We start from the raw sequence: 19,450 nt of genomic DNA on the forward strand, positions 1-19,450 counted from the left end.
AGTAGCACTCAGGGTTATGTTTAAAGTAAGAGCATTTCCACACGCACAATGCGAAGGTAACTCAAGGGATTGGGTCTGAACAGCTGTGTAGCCTTAAGAAAACCACTAATCGGTGAGGCTAACTGGAAAAAAAAGGCTTAAATTTGCTAGGGAGCATAAAGATTGGACTTTGGAGCAATGGAAGAAGGTCATATGGTCTGATGAGTCCAGATTTACCCTGTTCCAGAGTGATGGGCACATTAGGGTAACAAAAGAGGCAGGTGAAGTGATGCACGAATCATGCCTAGTGCCTACTGTACAAGCCTGTGGGGGCAGGGCTACGATGTGGGGTTGCTGCAGTTGGTCAGGTCTAGGTTCAGCAACATTATGTGCTCAAAGAATGAGGTCAGCTGACTACCTGAATATACTATATGACCAGGTTATTCCATCAATGGATTTTTTCTTCCCTGATGGCACGGGTATATTCCAAGATGACAATGCTAGGATTCATCGGGCTCAAATTGTGAAAGAGTTGTTCTGGAAGCATGAGAAATCATTTTCACACATGGATTGGCCACCACAGAGTCCAGGCCTCAACCCCACTGACAATCTTTGGGATGTGTTGGTGAAGGCTTTGCGCAGTGGTCAGAATCTGCCATCATCACTGCAACATCTTGGGGGAAGATTAATGCAACACTGGATGGAAATAAATCTTGTGACATTGCAGAAGCTTATTGAAACAATGCCACAGCGAACGCATGCCATAATCAAAGCTAAAGGCAGTCCAACAAAATATTAATGTGTGACCTTTTGTTTTGGTCAGGCAGTGTAGCATGTGAAATATTCATCAATTGTAAAGTTCAAATGAGCATGGATTAAATTCAGTTCACCTTAACTGTAACAGTGAATCACCAGATGGAGTGATAAAAAGCTAAAAGGCTTTCCAATCATTACTGCTTTCAACTGAAAACTTTTGTTTTCCTGCCAAAAAGGAGGGGATAAATAATAATAAAAGCAAAATAAATATAGACATATTATCAGATGGTCTATTGACCAATTGCTTTTGTTTTAATTTTGGGTACTGGCCCAAAATTTCACAATAGGTCAATCTAAAATATCTGTAAAGCAAGTATTCATCTGTTAAAAAAAAAAAAAAAAAAAAAAAATCTGAACTGTCAATCTGGGGCTTTTCCAGGTAGAAAATTCAAAGCAGATGAGCAGTGTTTTTAGTTAAAGTGAATTAGAAGATTTTTACTGCTAAATATTAAATGTGGCTTATAACTGAGTAGGTATGCAGGTTTAATATGTCACAAACTGGCATGATTGGTTCACAAGATTAAAATCCACCTGACTCACCGTTCTTGTGGAACACAGCTTGGAGGAATTTGTGCGCTGATTGGCTGCTCTCAGAGATGGTCGGGGCCTGACAAGGTGAGTAATCAGCGGGGGAGGAGAGGGGCGACGTGGCTGCAGGTGCTTGATCCTGCAGAAAAAAAAATGAGAAAGGTGACTATCAATTTAAGTTTTTCTTTTTATTTTTTTTAACTTGTGTTAGACTACAAAAACAGCAACAACAACAAAAACCCAATATAGTTATAACTCCAGTCCTTACACTGGATTTGTCCAGGGGAATGCTGCAGAATGAGCACTGAGAGCAGTTTGATTCTGGGGACCAATCATCTACCTCTTCTGGTTCACAGTCTGAAAGACATAATATCACATAACCATCCATTATTACATTAGCACTGAGGGCTCAAACAGAAACTGACAACAGGAAGCGGGGCTTTCTAAACTGCATCTTCACACCAGCCACTTCACACACTGCTGGCACATTACCAACCTCGTTATCTGCCACACTGTCATATATAGACCTAATATGGTAGATACTTCAATTTGGGATTTTTTTATTCTAATGAAATAATTTTGATCAACAATTTATTGGTGTCTGTGCCTGTACTTTTTATAACCAGTATTGTTCACTGAAAAAAAAAAAAAAAAAAAAGAGATAAAAATTAAAGACAACAAAATACACTTAACAAGGACTGAAGTGACTGCTTTTGTGGCTACTTTGAACCAGAACATCAGTGATGTAGTAGCTCATCCAGCTCACTATGCATCACAAGGTATTGAGCAATCCCTGAACACATTTTGGGTGAGACCCATTAGGTGATCACTGCATAAGTTTGATCAAATTCCAACAGCAGACTAATACTGTAGGAAAAACAGCGAATTCTGTGAACTGTGGACAGACAAATGATACCCTTCCGTGGCATTAGCACACCTGACTTTTGGTCTGATTAGATGACTGGCATTAAAAAGTCCACTGAAAGGGTTTTGATACAGTCATTTATGGGATTATTGAATTAATTTATTATGTTACATTACACTTTATAGAGCAGAGCCTTCTATTCTATTCTATTCTATTCAGAGCCTTTCTTAAGACGCATTTCAAAAACACAAACTGATGTCTTATAAAAGTAAACAGCCTCTACTTTCCCACCTACCTTTACCTAACCAGTAAATGTGTGGAATAAAATGTCCTTTCACATGTATTATTTACAGATAACCAGTTCCGCCCAAATTATGTTTTAGAAATATGTTTTAAAGATCCTTCCTGCATTAATCAAAGTATATATATGAATATATTACTGATTGAAGAAAATTATTAAAATTTACTTTAATTTTTGCAAATACTGCAACTTAAAAATGACACCACATTAAATGGAAATGTGTACTATTATAATTTTGCTGCTGCAGATAAGTGACAATGCTCCTTGACAATAATTTCCTCAATGTCTATATTTAAAGAGTAGCATCAGCTGCCACTAAATTTGGCTTTTAAAGCCAAAATGCTTCTTTGGGGTCCATGTCCCTGGACCCCCCTAGCTCAGTACTTCATGTCAGAGTGGAAAGCTTTGCATGATTTTCTAAAGGTACAATTAATACAAACTTTCTTTCCAGGAAATATTAGGCAGGTACAGTGTACAGGAGATTGTGGTTCTTTAACACAATTTATATGAATCCAGTATAGTTTAAATTGAATTTTTCTTAGTATAAAGGGTGGCAATAAATAATGTTGGCCAATGCATTAATAAATAGAGCACAGCACCACTATGAAAACATAGTCATTTAAGACTAGATCAGGGTGAAAAGAATAAAAGTCACCCAAATTACAATTTCACTGATCAAAGTATTTAGTCTGCCATCAGACTGAATCGTCGGTCCTTATCACATCATCCCATTATGTTCCAGCATAGCCTCACTAAAACTCCAGATGGCACTGTAGACTTCACTGAGATCCCATGTATGTTTTGGCTGCTGGTGCCTACAGAGTGCTACGGGCATGTGGAGGTATGATACAAATTAATAAATAAATCAGCACCACAGAAAGTAAAATATTTTTAAGGTTTTCAGGCATCTTGCTAATTCTGGTGTTTTACGTTGCATTTGTTTTACTTCAAGTAAGATACTGTGCTCCTTCTTTGCATGATAAAGGGTGGTAGCACCATGGATATGTTTTATGGTGTAACTGCTTGTTTTATATACTGCAAATATTTTTTGAAGCCCTTTGTTCTTGTGAGGCTGACATAACCGTGGTGCCTTCTAGCAATCTGTACAGAGTGGAGAAATTTTCCAGGGCGTGGGAGCTTTTATGAAGCTGAAGCTGGTATGTGATTGAAGAGTTACAGCAGGTGAGAAGTGGGTCACACAAACACACAGCACAGGCAAAGGAGATTAAATTTAAGGTGATACATTACAGTGTAGTCAACATGGGTTTGGCAGCACTGGAAAAACTAGACCTTTCAGCATACTGTACGACAGTCTGACAGGGATCTGGTCTCCTGCACTCCCTAGGGCTCTATTTTAAGCTTTTCAAAATCTAGACCCAGATTACTGCCTACTTCAGCTTTAAATCTAAAAAAATATTGACATTAGCATGCCAGAAAATATTTAGACCACTCATGCCTCTAGGGGGAGCAGAACTGTTTTATTATCATTTCTGTAAAAATGGCTGTTTAAGCATCTAATAATACAGGCTGCTGTGCCATCACTCAAAAAAAAGCATAAAGGATATATATCTTTAATAAAGTTAAAGATAAAGTGAACTACTTTTAAACAAGCAGTCAAATGGAAAGTATGAATATCACACATACTGAACACACACAAACTAATGCGTACCAATCAATTGCTAAATAAATTCCACAACAAATACAAATCCTTTTGGTAAAACTGGCCTTAAAAGGCTTAATAACTGACACATTTTTAAGATCTGATATTGCAAGAATAAATGTGAGACCGTGTTGGGAAGACAAAAGGCACTGAGAGACTAATGCTTTGTTTGTTTGTTTGAGAACATCATGTTTATATTGAAAATAAATGTACAGTCCTCCTATGATTACAAAACAATGATCAAGAATGTATACAACCATCAACCCACCATCAAATAAATTGAGGTCTCTCAGCAGTGGGCCATAAATTCCCTCCAGAATGCTTTCAAACCCTGCAACACAAAAACAGAAGCAATCCATCAGTGCTGATATGAACAAGAAATGCATGCTTTAGGCCTGAAAGATCTGGGTGACTCTGCTCTCCAACACTGTATTGCTTTGTTGTCATTTTCCAGAAGACACCAAACAATTTAAATGCTTACAATGCACTCTTTATAATACATTGGAAAACAACATACATTCGTGATTACTAAGAATGATACAGTTTAGGATGTCGCCGTCACAAATGTTGATATCAGGGGTGTCAAACATGCAGTCCCGGGGACAGAACCAGCCCACTGAATGGCTTTGCAAAGTATGACTATTGCTGTGAAGTCCAATTTAAATTTTCCTGGTGGGGCGTTAACCACATTACTCCACGGGACTGAAAATGTAACTGTAGATTTAGGAAAGTTGTTTAATCATAGAAACGCATGCAAAGGTTTTGTGCCTTTCACCTTCTGTTTGCATGTAATGTACATGCAATCACAGAAGCTGCACTAAAAATGGATAAATGTTGAAACCCATCATCACAGGCTGCTCATCCATTTGCTAAATAATTTGTCTGGTAAATGTTTTACGGGAGTGTCTTTCACTTGGGCTTATGGTGTCAGCTTATTTGAGATCTGGGGGAGGGGGGTTACGGTAAAAAAATATACAGTGGTTTTATTAATGTGGCCCAATTAAGATTAAACCGGACTAAAATGAGCCTGAGAGCCCTTATTTAGACGTTATAAACATTAGGAAACTGAGCTAAGAATAGGTGCGCTATTCTATGTTAACATTACCAGCTTGTGTAGCATTAGAAAACTGCGTTCAAAATAGCAAACCGTACGAGGAAGACCGTTACCAGACACCGCTGACATTATTGCACTCACATTAGCTGCCTTAACGTAACAACCCCCCTCCCCAAAATAACAACAGCCTTCATGTTAGCTTAGCGCCGCAGTAGCATAGCCAGCGAATAATAAACAAATGTAACTGATGCTGTAACTGCACAGCGATATATAAAATGACACGTCTTGGTTGAACATATGTATAACATATGTCGTCTTGGTTAAAGCTATATTTAAAACAGAAATAATAAGAGCTAAGAAAGAGCTAACGCCGGCGAGCAGCTAGCTAGCGCAGAGGGACAAAGGAAAGGAGCCGAGCGACTAGCCAGCTGGTACATATTAGCCCGAAAGCTTCACTTCAACGCTAAAGCTCACTACCAACGGTAGCTGCTAGTTAGCTGCCAACCCACCACAGCTCGAGCTAGCGATACCTCTGTTGCCGGACAAAACCTTTCACTATACGTTTTATTTTTACAAAATACTAAACTGCACATGGACCATACCAACGCAGTGTATCAATTTATGACGCCAAGAATCAAGTTCCCGCCGAAATCCCTTCCTTTCTGCCGTGCATCTGGTGCACTGCAGCGTCGCCATTCTTCGTCCTTCCCCCCTCTCTGTCACTCTGTCTGCACTACAGTAAGCGGCTCTGGACGGGTCGCCGCTACGGTATTGCCATAGACATATATACGTAGACGCCGCATCGAGCGCTGAATCGTACGTCAACCTCGCCGCCATATTGGATGTGGCAAATCGTGATGGGCAGATGAAGCTTCATGAAGCCTTGTAGCTTTCCATCCAAATGGTTAAAAAAAAAAAGTTAATTTCTCGAGGCTTCATGTGGACTCAAACCCCCTGCTGGTCAAAGCCTTTATTGTCATTTCAGCTATTTGTGATGACCTCTTGACTGTTTTGCAACAGTGTCAGCATGGGAATAATCACTGCCAAGAATAGAAATAAAAATACCTTGATTTTGTGTGATTCATTCATTCATCTGTTTTTGATTAATGTGTGGGTGATGGTAATATAAGTCTATCAATGTCAAACACTGTCAGTATGATTTCAGTCAGTGTTTAAATAAATCCAATAGGACATGAGATGTTTATGTTACAACTGTTGTAGTGTTTTCAAAAGATGGGACAGTGATTGTGATTATGAATACTGGGGTGATAGTGACTTTATTAATTTTTATTAAGACATATTTTTTCCCTGTTCGTGGACTCAGTTGGTTTCTCTGTTTGGAAATAACCTCTCCAGCTTTTGAGAAACTCCTTTCACATGGTACTGAGAAGGCAGGGGTGCACATTGTGATTTTATAAATCACATCAACACTCGAACCACTACTTGAACCAGCGAGGCTTCATACGTCACTAGTGACATCATTCACCCATAATGAAGCAAACCTCGATATGTGCTTCATAAAAGACTTCCTGGATTTCTCAGTAGTCCCATCACTAATGGCAAACTTAAACACAGAGAGTGCTCACTCTTGTGCTGTGTGGAGTTGTTCGAACCATTTTGCAGTCGAAACCAGATCACATGGGATTACCTTGCACAGGTAAGAGTGAACATTTATTTTTTATTGTATTCGGCCATTAAAAAATTTTGAAAACAGAATTTGCAGATAATACTATGTAGTCTCACCTGGTTATATTCAAACCTCTTGTCACCCCTTCAGCCACCTCCCACCCTCTGTCACTCTTTCAAACATACTTACACACACACACACACACACACACACACATCGACACTGAATATGCACTCTAACCCCGTGATGGACTCTGACTATATTTTCATCCTTGTTTCTACTAGCACCACTCTTATGCTCTGCCTTCATCACTGGACGATCTGAGAGCCAGGCTCAGTGTATCCATAGCTGGAGAGGATGGAGAGCCTTGAAAGAGAGAAGAGGAACAAGAAGGACAGAGAAAGAAGGGCAAAGAACGGTGTGTGTGTTCTTCTGGAGGATCTCAGGAGGAAGCACCTGATAAATGAAAAGCTGAAATGGAGACTCGATTTATAGTCAGGTAAAATGAAAATTTGCACCTAAGTGTATAATACTTTCCCCATTTTTGTTAAGTCTTCGTTATTTCAACAGTATTTACTAATTAGTTTGTGCTAATTAAATTTTCAAATTTTCTCCTCTCGAAACAGAGCCGTGAATACACTGAAGACCAGAGGGCGTTTGCTGTCACTCTCCACCTACATGGTCCGAAAGCCTGCACCTACAGTGGCTTGCAAAAGTATTCATACCCCTTGAGCTTTTCCATATTTTGTCACATTACAACCACAAACATAAATATATTTCACTGGAATTTAATGTGAAAGACCAACATAAAGTGGTATACAATTGTGAAGTGGTAAGAAAATTATACATGATTCAAAACATTTTTTACAAATAAAAAACTGAAAAGTGCGATGTGCACAAGTATTCAGCCCCCCTGAGTCAATACTTTGTGGAACCACGGAGTGTATAGTCCACGGATGCTCCTGCCTCCTCATCTTTTAATCTGTCCATCACCACTGCAAAAAGAAGAGGCTCAGAACCACCCCCACCTTGAACCCATCTGTCACTCCTACCTCACCTCATATATGGGTAGGGTCAGATACTTTTCTAGTGTAGCAGTGAATTCCTACTGAAAACTATTCCTCTCCCGTCTTCTCTTCCAGCCCTCCAATTAGAGCTTGATTATAAGGGGCACTTGTAGCCCATTATTGAGTCTCTCTGGGCTTTTTGGATTTCATCTTGGGCAGTGATGATTGCAGGTATGTGGAAAATGGATTTAATGTGTTGAGACTAGCTATTAGAGCACATTTAACAGCTCCTTTGTTATAGTCTGATCATGGTGTTTGTGGACCAGACTTATTTCCCTTGGTGACTGTTAGGCTGCCCAGTGCTGGTTGTTGCAGAGCAGGATCACAGCAAGGTTCATTAGAGTAATGTTTCCTGAGGTGCAATTCCCCAGATGGCGTCAGTTGGTCTTTCTTCCACTCCTCTTGTAAGTGTTTTCGCCCCGCCAAACTAGCTTTAATCATCTTTTCTTGTCAAAGTTATAGTACAGAAATCTATCCGGTATTTCACTTATCAACTTCTCTTTGTATTCAATTACTTTGCGCTCAACTTTTAGCTTCTGATTTGCTTAAGGGAACATGTAAATCTATGGTGTCTACGCTTGTTTTGCATTTCCACTTTAGACCTGCAAATGCTTGAGCCCATGTAAGCCCAACAGACATACCTGGCATGCATTTTTGCAACACTTTGAACAGGATATCGTTGTGGCTGCAGTTAATAACTCTCTGGCTCTGGATCAGAGCAGATTCAACTGTTTCCTTGTTTATTTTTTCCTCTAATCAGAGCAATGTTAAGAGTGTCACTAAATTCCACCACTGTACAGACTCCAAAATAATTTATATTCTTTGTTTGCAACTTTACTGCCTGGAACCAAAAAAGTAACCATGGTCTGAACTGGACTGAAAAAGTTAACATGCTTATTTTCCCTCTCTTTGCATTCTAGAGCCCCAGCAGATATGAGTCTGGTTGCAGTATTAAGTGCATCGATGGTGTAATATCCAAAATTACTGCTGTTGGACTCATCTCTGATTGTGTTTGTGTTTTTCCACACTGCCATAATCAAGCATAGACACTGATACATAGAGGTGTATAGGAAAGTGATCCTTTTTTTGACCCTATCTCATGATCAAATGGGAATTGTGGGAGATGAAACAGATGCTCACTTTTTGTCAGTGGTGGATGAAGTTCAGGTCAAGTCCCAGTACAAACTAATAAAGTATACACACATCCAAGCCAAAATTAGATGATGTGCTCTGCTGAACAGGAGCAAGCAATGCACAAATAAATGGTTTATACACTGGGGGCTCATTTTTATTTAATTTTTTGCAATATTATAACGTAAAAATAATCTGTTATTGCAGGTGTTACAGGGTCAGGGCACCAGTAATGCAATCTGAAAAATATAGCAATTGGGCAGAGCTGTGGTTCACAAACTTTTCACAATGAGTACCACCTCAGAAAATATATGGCTATTCAAGTACCACCCTTATGACAAAGTGTTGTGCCAAAAAGTGACGGTCTGCCAAAAAGGGATTTCCAGTATTTGCCAGAAAATTATGGTAGCTTATATAACTGTTTTACAGAGACATAAGTGCTACACTCTGATCAAATGTTGATCATCAGCTTTTTACAGTTGTGGCAGAAGTATCTTATCTTAAATCCTATAAACATAGTAATAGTACAGTATATGTACATTTTATAAAAAATAAACCTTAACTGAAAAGAACAAATGTTCTGTATTAAAATATACTTCAAACTCTATATAATTGTTGAATCATAAACGTATACACCACATCTGGAGCTAATTCACTGTAGCTACACCAAGTGCAGAGAAATATAACAGATTCTGATAAAACAACAAAGTACGACTTCACAGTTACTTTTTGTCAAATTAACCATGCACTAACATGAAAAATAGCGCAACTGGTCAGAGCAATGATCACAATGAAGTGCTGCCATTCACTAGTGATGGGACTGCTGTGCCGAGGACTCATAGCGTGTGTCCAGAAATCAAAGAAGTCTAGTGAAGCGCGTATTGAGGCTTGGTTTATTAAGGGCGAGTGATGTCACAGATGACATCTGACGCCTCACTTGTTCAGGTAGTGGCTCGAGCGTTGGTGTGATATATGAACATATAACCAAAATGGATCCCATTTTGTGTGCTTGTGTCCCTGGAGTTTTTTCAGTTTGCCTGTGTCATAGAGGAGCTTGTTTTAGTGGAGCTGCTACAAAAATAATAATTTGCCCTGTATGACAGCACTTTGAGCTGATCTCTCCCAGTAAGGTATTGCACAGAATATGCCTAAAATTAATCTAATGTGTTACTACTATCATATTTACAGTCTTTTTAAAATTTATTCCAAGGTGAAGTGTTTGCAACTGGGGTAAAACAGCCCACTAGGGGGTGTGGCCCACACTTTGGGAACCACTGGTCTAGTCCAATCATCTTTCTGCCTGATGTCTTCAAGCCAATAAGCCTCCACTCTGCATGATTTAAAACTCACCGCTCACCTGTCATTCTTCCTTGGAGACTCATCTGTGCAACCCACCTCCTCCCCACCTTCCTCAAGTCACTCAGTGCACCATCCAAGCCTCCATCTTTGTCTTCACCACTGCAAGGTTCTAGACTCCAGGGGGTCCTGCCCTGAATCCTATCACTGCTGGGATTCCATTCTGCCATGATGGGCCATTGGAGTCTAATGGACAAATTCTGTATATCAATAAATCTTGTTGAATTCCTCCTAATGATCTTTCCTTATTGAACTACCATATGAATGTAGTACAATATTGCTAACTGAAATTCAGAGTGGAAGTATGCACAGGAATGCACTAAGTTTATGTATATAATTTATTACATTCAACTGGGCATGCCATTAAGAACAAATTATTATTTACAGTGGCATCCACATTTATGTATGAAAACCTTATTGAGGGGTTTTCTTGTATTTAAAAAAAAAAAAAAATCAGTTCAAAACACTGGCTGTCACCAGAGGACAACTTATTTAAGCATTATTTCATTTACTCAAGTTTCAAATAAATTTTGGCTTAGCTAAAATTCACAAATCAGTTCAAAAAGCACACCCAAAGGAGACCAGAGGCCTGTACTATGAAGCAGGATTTTGTCTCATCCAGGTAACATCAGGATTAACCCTGGTTTTCTGTACTAGTCTGCTAACAAACACAGGTGCCGTTGCTCCAAATTTTCTTTCCAGGTTTCAAACAGGCTATCCTTTAACATAGTAGCTCTTTTCCAGTCTTATTGAAGAAAGTAAGTTCACTCACAGTGCTGTTTTGTATGCAGCTGTGCTGCTTTCAGTCTGTAGTTTGTGTTTAACCTCTTCATATTTTTTCTAATATTGTAGTTTTATCTTCCTTTGTAGTACTTTTTTTTTTTACAGAATATAACCAAACTAATAAAACTAAATCATGAACTAGTATTAAATGTTACTAAAACAGTCTATTACTATACAAGCAGATAATTGACAAAAACACAACAGATTCTTGTGTGTAAGTGAAAATCCTATACAGGTGGGCCACAAATTCACATGGTCCACACATATTATAATACTGTAAATAAAATGAGTGCCACTATAGCTCATCTGGTTGAGCATGGAAGATGCATGGGTCCTGTTGGACCCAGAAATAAAGTTTCAAGCAGCTTAAAATAACGCTGCACGTTATGGACTGCCATGCTCTTACAGAAAAGTGCAATGTAAAGGAGATGCATAGTCACCTTGGCTGGCTAACAGTGTGAGAGACATCTGTCATAAGTCTGCAGAGCTTGCAGACTTGCAAGGAATGTGGAGTTGAGGACCTGAAATGCAGACATGCAGACAGATGTTACTGGGGCCAGCCCTAGGGGAAGCTGGGCGGTAGCATGCAGCACACAGCTGAGGTCAGGCTGTGTCGCCCAAAGGTGAGATTTAACACAGTGGCTGTGGAAAAGACAGAGAGGAGATGATGATAACAGGCCACCAGCTCATTTAATTCTGACATCATAAAAAAAACCCAAACTCATCTCTTACAATAAACATCAAATAATATAAAAACAACTCCAGTAATTATTAGTAATAAACCAAAACAACAGTAGACAAATAACTTATTCATGAAGTGCAAATAATAAAATACATAATGCCAAATAATGCATATTTCACACAGGACAATAATAAATTGTAACAAAATAATATAAACAGACACTATTTCCATTTCCAATAGATTACTTCCATTTTACTGTAATTGAGCTTAACCCACTATATGACACCGCTTCAAACAGCTTTCGTAACTTTCCCTCTTTCAGTCTATCACAACATAAACATATATACCCAAACACACCCACAGGAGCTTATTGGCCTCATAACCGGAAATACGCCTGATGGCGGGTAAACACACTGAAAAGACTTAACATTTTGGCGGTTTGAATTCGCCCTGCAATCGGAGAGTAATCATACACAATAAAATCCACACTGACCTCAGCTTGTTGAAAGCACTTCGGTTAATCACACCGCTTAAATAGTGCGCTGAACAGCAACTTCTTTTACAGTTGTCTCATTTAGCCCCGAGCAAAGGCCGACTCGCGATAGAAATGAAGCCGCCTGCCGTACCGGCAAATACAACTCTTTCCCACAATTAAACATTCCCATCTTATTTAAAACTTTGTACATAATTCCACACTCATTGATATGACTTTAGAACAAGGTTTGAATCATTAAAATAACTTTGATTCCTTACCTGTGGAAAAGACGGAGAGGACACCGTAATGATAACAGTGGAGATGTGTCATTCCGTGTCGACTCGAGGCTTGTCTCGATGACGTATGTGGTGACGTTCGAAGCCTCGCAAGCCGGCCGTACCACGTGAGTGATTCAGGAAACGAATCGCGGGCTCGGCGTGCGATTCGAAATAAGGAGCAGCGAAACGCAATGGATTCTCTCCTCACATTTTGTGGTATTGGGGACTAATGGGCGTTGGTTTACTGTCTATTTGAGCTGTTTCTTTTTTGGTGATGGAACCAGCCAGAAAGAGGACATTTTTCCCTGTCTGGGAACATTTTGAGCTGATCTCTCCTAATAAGGTGTGCGCATAGTATTAAATTATTGCCCCAGCTTCATCTGTGCCCCGTGAAAGGGTATTTTCTAAAGCAGGTAAAATCATTTAAAACAAAAGATACCACCTGAAGGCCAGCACTGAGGGAAAGCTCTTATTTCTAAATAAAAATGAATAAATAAAATGTCCCTAGTGACATGAGCAGAGTTACAAACCAAATAACACAATTTATTTCCGCTTTCCCTCTTGACCCCATCATTGTATCATAAAGAGAGACACCAAATTAGTTAGTTCTGGATTTATTTATTGCCATCACTAAATTCATTCATTCATTTCTTCTGTTCAAGGCTTCACGCACCAAAGCCACTTTGTGATTATAATCACCCTGCCTGTTTTATATTGACCGTCTACTTGAGGGCGTAGTAGAGCAAATGAAGTGCCATGAAGCTTCGACCCATGGGTTCACTGATTGAATGGAAACCTTCATGAAGCTTCATCTCACCATCAATAACAGGCCACCAGCTCATTTAATTCTGACGCTGTGGCTGAGCGTCGGCCCTCTAGTCTCCACAATAACGCACACAGTAACCGCACCACAGTAACAGTAAAGGGGGTCTCTGTTTCAACATAAAATTTCTGAAAACATTTTCTTTTCACCCCATTACATGGGCTATAACAGAAAGCAAACTGCTTTTTGGGGGCTGAAGAAAATCTAACAGGGAAGAAACCAAGCACAAAATTTATAGGAAGCTGGAAATTATCACTAGGGTGAGGGGAAACAGCAGCAATACATCAGGGAATCCACTGGGAAGGAGAACAGATTCTCTGACAAAGACTAAGGGGAAGGCAGCACTATATACACATACAGAAGAACGATCATGGGAGTGGAGACAACTGGGGAAAGCAAGACATGAACTGAAACAGATGATGAGACAAGGGAAGTAACACTAAAACCAAGGCACAAGGGACAAATAATCATGTGGTGTAAATGGGGAAACACAAATGAACTTAATATAGGAGAACTGATACACAAGGAGGAAGAAACAGAGGGAAGAACTAAACTCTACTACAACTAAAAATCTGAGACTAAATGGACCAAAGGATTTAGGAAATATGAACAAAATTAAAACCAGGAACTAAGAATGCTAGAACACACTTAAGGAAAAAAACATGAAACAAGTATAAACACTAAACAACCTAAGAATCAAAGAGAAAACAGCTTATAAGGCTTGATGTTGAAGCTAAAGTATAACAATGTAAATGGGAAATGCAGAAAAATAATTAAAGGGAAATTAAACTGGAGAATGATGACTTTTTGTATGAAGCCTGCAACCACTGTTTCTGTTTAATGTCCTATTATAAGGTAGTTTTTAATGTTGTCTTCTATGAATGTGAATAACGTGTATGAGAAAAGCTTACTTTGGTTTTGTTTATGTTTTTTCTCAGTGTCAGTTGCATGTGTGTGTACCACCGAGTTCCCAGGAAGAACAGCTGAGAATAGCCAAGGCAAAGGCCGATGCTAATGGGGATTCTAATGAAACCCAAAATCCAAACAAACTTTGCGTGTCATCACTGTCATCGGTGTGATCACACTTCTTGAAAGGCTGAGGGGGACTCTCAGCCTCAGAGTGACCACATGAGGGCAGCAGAGCACTTTCAGAATAAGAGGGTTATGTCCTGTGTGCATTATACACAGTGAATTCACTTGATGAAACAGTCTTCAGCATTATTATCCTATTATCCAACACTTTATAAATATTTTTTATGTATTTACATCCAACTGTGGCTGGTCTGTCAACAGGGAATCCAACCTATAGACCACAGGGAAGCCCAAAAGCCCCACTGTCACTGTGTGTCACTTTGTAAAATTGTAATTAATTGCAAATCTTATGGGATTACATGCCACTAAGGCACATTATGCACGTAAATCATTGGCTTAAAGGTATATTTGTACTATTCAAGGAGATGGAGGAAGCATGCATAGAAAACAATTTTAAAGGCTTTCCTTTTTTTCTTTTACAGTGTATTTCTTTATCTCAGCTAATGCGCAAAGAATGCACAGAATGGTGTTTCAGCAGGGGCCGCCTCTGCTGAAACTCTTTTCTTTGCTCAGGGTCCCCTGGTAGGGTAATTCAAACCAAAAATGGAGAACCCCAGAAGGTATGTGAACAACAAGAGAAATCAAATGGGCTCGTGGAAAGCGACAGTGGTAGAGACAGGGCAGGGAGGCCGATTAGAGGACATATGAAATAGTTATGAAGAGCGATGGAGGGCTGTAGAGCAAACAGGGAGATGTGATTGAATGGTGAGCGTGGAGGAGGCAGCAAGTGTCATAAGCCCAGGTGGAATTCGTTGTCACGGTGACTTAGGGTGCTGTTGCCGTGGAGATGTCGATGAAAGACGGCAGTCTGGTGAATGGCATTTCTGGGCTGGAGCGTGACCAACAGCATACAGCCCAACGTGCCCTGGGGACAGAGATGATGATGTGCAGGGTCACCACATTGCTGTGGCTATGTGCACTTTGTTTTCATGCGCCCATGCATCAAAGTGTGTGCATGTGAGTGTGTGTTTTAATGCGTGTGTGTATGTGGTGTATTTATGCAGTACAACATGTATGGAGTGATCAGGAAATGAACAGCAACTTAGCACTAAGGGGGTGGTCCTTCTGGTGCCTCTGCAGCCACCCAGAGGACCGTTTAACACCTCAGTTATCACTATATCTCATTACGACAAGGCGCACAGCCGTAACTGCAGTTAGGCCCTCTCAGAGGTGTGGGTCTGTGAGAATAACTGTGTAAGTGCACACCTGGATCTTGTTATTAAGTTCAGAAGAGGGGCACAGTAGCAACACATTTTAATTTCCCTCAGTTTAACTGGATTCCAAAGACAAAAACACAACAGCCAGGGATACATGACAAACTACCAGATTAAATATAACCTCAGGATGAAGAAATTCCAAGAACTCATTACACCCAAGAACAAAGCATATCCTCAAAATAACTGAGGCAAGATGACAACCAAATCATCCATCCTATTTAGTCGAACTCATTCTTCATTTACACTTTTTTCAGCTCGACCTCTGTCCCTTTCCTTGCTCCAATTCTCTCTGTTCCCTGAAGAGGGCAGTGTGAATGATGCTTTTTAAGATGTTTCAAGTGAATTAAATTTACAGGTGCATTTCCACGAGCCCGTAGGCCTTTAAGGATGATTAGAGCCAGTTCTCCATATTCCATAAAAGAAACACCTCACATGTTTAATATAAACAGGATTTACCTGGTATTAATGGGGTCTTATTGTTCACACTAACAAATAAATTGGCTCAGCATGTTTGCCCGGTATGAACTCACTCTCCTCGCCCTGTGTGCCCCAGAACTGACTGTGACGCATGTTTTTCCATGCTTTTCCTTGTTTCATCCTTCTTAATTCTCAGCGTCTTGTTGAGTTTACTAAATTGCGAGTGAAGTTCACAGGGGTGCACAGTTCTGTGAAAATTACCCCCCCCCCCAAAAAAAACAAAACACACACACACACACACACACACACACACACACACACACACACACACACACACACACTCCAGTGGGGGGGTGCTTAGTTTGAAAAATCTAGATGAATTAGAGAATCACAGAAGCTTTGTGTCTGAAAGCTCAGCCTTTCAAACATATTTAATCCCTTGTGCCTTAAACAAAACAAGCCATTTAGTGGGGTGACACCCACCCCCAAAATCAGAGTCAACGTGTATGTTATTCTTGCAATTGGTGCTAATTTTAATGATCGCCACTGAATGGTTTTCAGGCAACCATAATGCCCCCCCCCCCCCAAAAAAAGCTTTAGTTTTTAGTTTAGTTTTATTTAGCTAAAATAACCTTGACCAAGTTCCGTTCAAGTTGACAGAGTTCAGGGATGTGTTTCTGACATTGTTCAGATACACACCGTGCTTTTAGGAGGGGCCTTAAAACGAGTTTTCCAAAAATCATTTATATGACCAACCTCGAAAGCTTTGGCATTGTTTTTATGAACACAGATGAAGGAGAGAGGAATGCAAATGCAGAGAAAGTAGGTATGGAAATAATTACCTGGGTGTCTTTTGGGTGCATGTAGTTGTGTGCGAGTTTCTATACATGTGCAGCGCATATCCATGTGTGCAATGAGTCCTGTGGGGGTAAGTATTATGGTTGGAGCACGGCCATTGTGATTATTACAGAGTCTGGTCCCTACAGAGTCCAGTGTGAACCCTCACTTCAGCTTCCCATGTCCAAACAGACAGGCATACTCACTGTTGAGCAAGTGAATGTATAGACATCTGTTTAGAATTCCTGACTTTAAGTGAGATATGGTGGTCACTGTATGAGATGGTAATGTTTATTTGTACATCCCTTCATAAAGGTCCTCAAATACATTTTTGACCACCCAATAGATATATCCTACATTTTTGAGGCTATTCTCTTGATTTGGGCAATTGGAGAAATAGATAAGAAAGGCAAACAGAAAAGGGGAAGGAAGGTCAAAAAGTTTAAAAAGAAGTTTTTAATTTGAGCAGGAGTGTGTGTAGACATGCATGCAGAGACCTGGAGAGCTTTACTGCTGTGCAGGGAGACATCAAGCCGCTGTCGATTTCAAGAAGTCTTTCATAACTTCTGTTCGGTCCAACTGGTTTCAACTGACCCCCATCTCTCTCCCTCTCTGTCTGAGCTGTCTGTCTTTTGTGCTTCTGGGCAGCTCTATAGGTAAGATGGGGCTCAGGGAGACGTGTGTTTTTCTGAAGGTAAAAGGTAAAAAGCAGCTCAAGGGGCTTATGCAGCACAGGAGCACTACGAAGGATTATCATTAATTCTGCACACAATGAGGCACTTGACTTTGAAGACAAATGCGCGCGCGCACACACACACACACACACACACACACACACACACACACACACTAACCATTCGAGAAGGGTAAAGGTGGACTATGGAGGGGGCTGGAAGGTGGAGGGTCATTTTAAGTAAAGGTGCACAGGGGCAGACCTTGCCCCAGGGATGGTGGTGGAGGGAGGCGAGGGGAGAGGAAATAGCCAAACTAAAAACACATGCAAGGTCAAGTGTTCTCCTTCATTTAGCATATAATGGAGGAAAAAGCTAAAAAAAAACCACATTGCTGTCAGACTTATCAGTCTGGGTTTTTTCCCCCCATCTGCTACTTGATTTTCCTGAATTTTACATGGTTTAGGTCTGTTAATCTGTCCACATTGTTTTGTTATAAATTGTGGCTTAGAAAGTTTTGAACTAAGGGTGTTTCTTTTGGGTCTCTTTTGTTAACAGGTTAGGGGTAACCTCAGAAAGGCATGTGTTACTACTTAACCAAGGCTTGACTTTAGACCAGGATGTCAGGTTTTTGATTTACTTCTTTTCTGTCTCCAAAAATAACGAATTGGCAATCTCAGCTCTAGCTGATTGTTAAACTGAAATAATGACGTATCCATGCGATGTGTTTGTCTGATGTAAGTTACTGTTTCTTTGCAAGACATCTAATGCTTTAAACAGGTCCCACCGACCATCTTCATTTCTTTACACCACCTCTCCATTATGGCTCAGTTATGTTAGAGTAAAAATAGGACAGCAACCTTCTTGTGACTTCTTGGTGATTGCATTGAATTTCTGCAAGTAGCTGAAACAACAACACTTTTGATTGGAAAGTGATTGCTAGGATTACCTGGTGGGAGGCAAGCTGTCTCCAAACAATTGGATGACTTGGACTCACTGCGATCACTCTCAGACAGAGCGTGAATGTTTGCAAATACTAGCTGTCTAATTTATAAAAGCAGACAGTTGAGTCAGTCTGTGTCAATGAGTGCAACTCATCTGTGAAATGTCGCTGTCCTGCAGCAACTATGTCACTCTTTGTGGAGGAACTTGTGTCTCAAATCTACGAGATTCTGGCTGGACTCTGTGAATTTCTGTGTACGTAGACGTCAACAGATGTGTGAATTTTTTTTGGGCGTATTTATATAGCTATAGTCACAGCTATTTATCACAGACAGATTGCATGTAATTGCCAAGTTCACTCAGCTGAATTGCAAACTGATAGCAGACTGACATCATCTTATTGCCATTTTTTAACCATTCTGATGCACCAAGGTCACTCTGAAGATGTCAACTGACTGAGAGGAGATGCAGATCTGGTTCACATCTTTAAAGCAACCATTTTAAAGGCGAGATCATCTATAGATCTTAATAATTTAGGTTGTGCACTGGTCTCCAACCACTGCTTGCAAGCAAGGTGGCTGAGCACTTCTATCATTTTGCAGTTAAATTGCCATCCTGCAGCAACTACGTCAGTATTTGTTGAGGGATTTCTGAATTTCTGATTCAAATCTATGAGGTTCTGAATGCACTGAAGTTCCTTTGAAGATGACAGCTGACTGTGCAAGGAAATGGCAAGTTCATTGCACACAGTCACAACAATTTTGGTCGCCCTGTGTTTTGCAGAGCTTGACTGTAGCATTACATAAAGAATTCATACACCATTAATATTTTTCATTTGCACGTTATTAT

At 40.0% G+C, this 19,450-nt stretch overlaps 1 protein-coding gene across 2 annotated transcripts in view; it reads right to left on the reverse strand.

Moving 5' to 3' along the window:
• The window catches only part of lcorl (ligand dependent nuclear receptor corepressor-like), a 32,026-nt gene extending 19,349 nt beyond the window's left edge, over positions 1–12,677 (reverse strand). Inside the window, exons 1-6 of one of the 2 annotated variants that reach the window (XM_030728104.1) lie at positions 12,603–12,677; positions 11,608–11,688; positions 10,386–10,570; positions 4,418–4,480; positions 1,592–1,680; positions 1,336–1,462 (exon numbers count right to left, since the gene is read on the reverse strand). In XM_030728104.1, coding sequence (XP_030583964.1) covers positions 1,336–1,462; positions 1,592–1,680; positions 4,418–4,480; positions 10,386–10,570; positions 11,608–11,642 — 499 coding nt within the window. In that variant the 5' untranslated portion in view covers positions 11,643–11,688; positions 12,603–12,677. Of the gene's footprint in view, positions 1–1,335; positions 1,463–1,591; positions 1,681–4,417; positions 4,481–5,805; positions 6,086–10,385; positions 10,571–11,607; positions 11,689–12,602 lie in introns of those variants that run through there. The other variant, XM_030728096.1, reaches the window with a different exon arrangement.
• Between the last annotated feature and the right edge of the window lie 6,773 nt (positions 12,678–19,450).

Source organism: Archocentrus centrarchus, chromosome 1, assembly GCF_007364275.1.
Source record: "Archocentrus centrarchus isolate MPI-CPG fArcCen1 chromosome 1, fArcCen1, whole genome shotgun sequence".
NCBI lineage: Eukaryota > Metazoa > Chordata > Actinopteri > Cichliformes > Cichlidae > Archocentrus > Archocentrus centrarchus.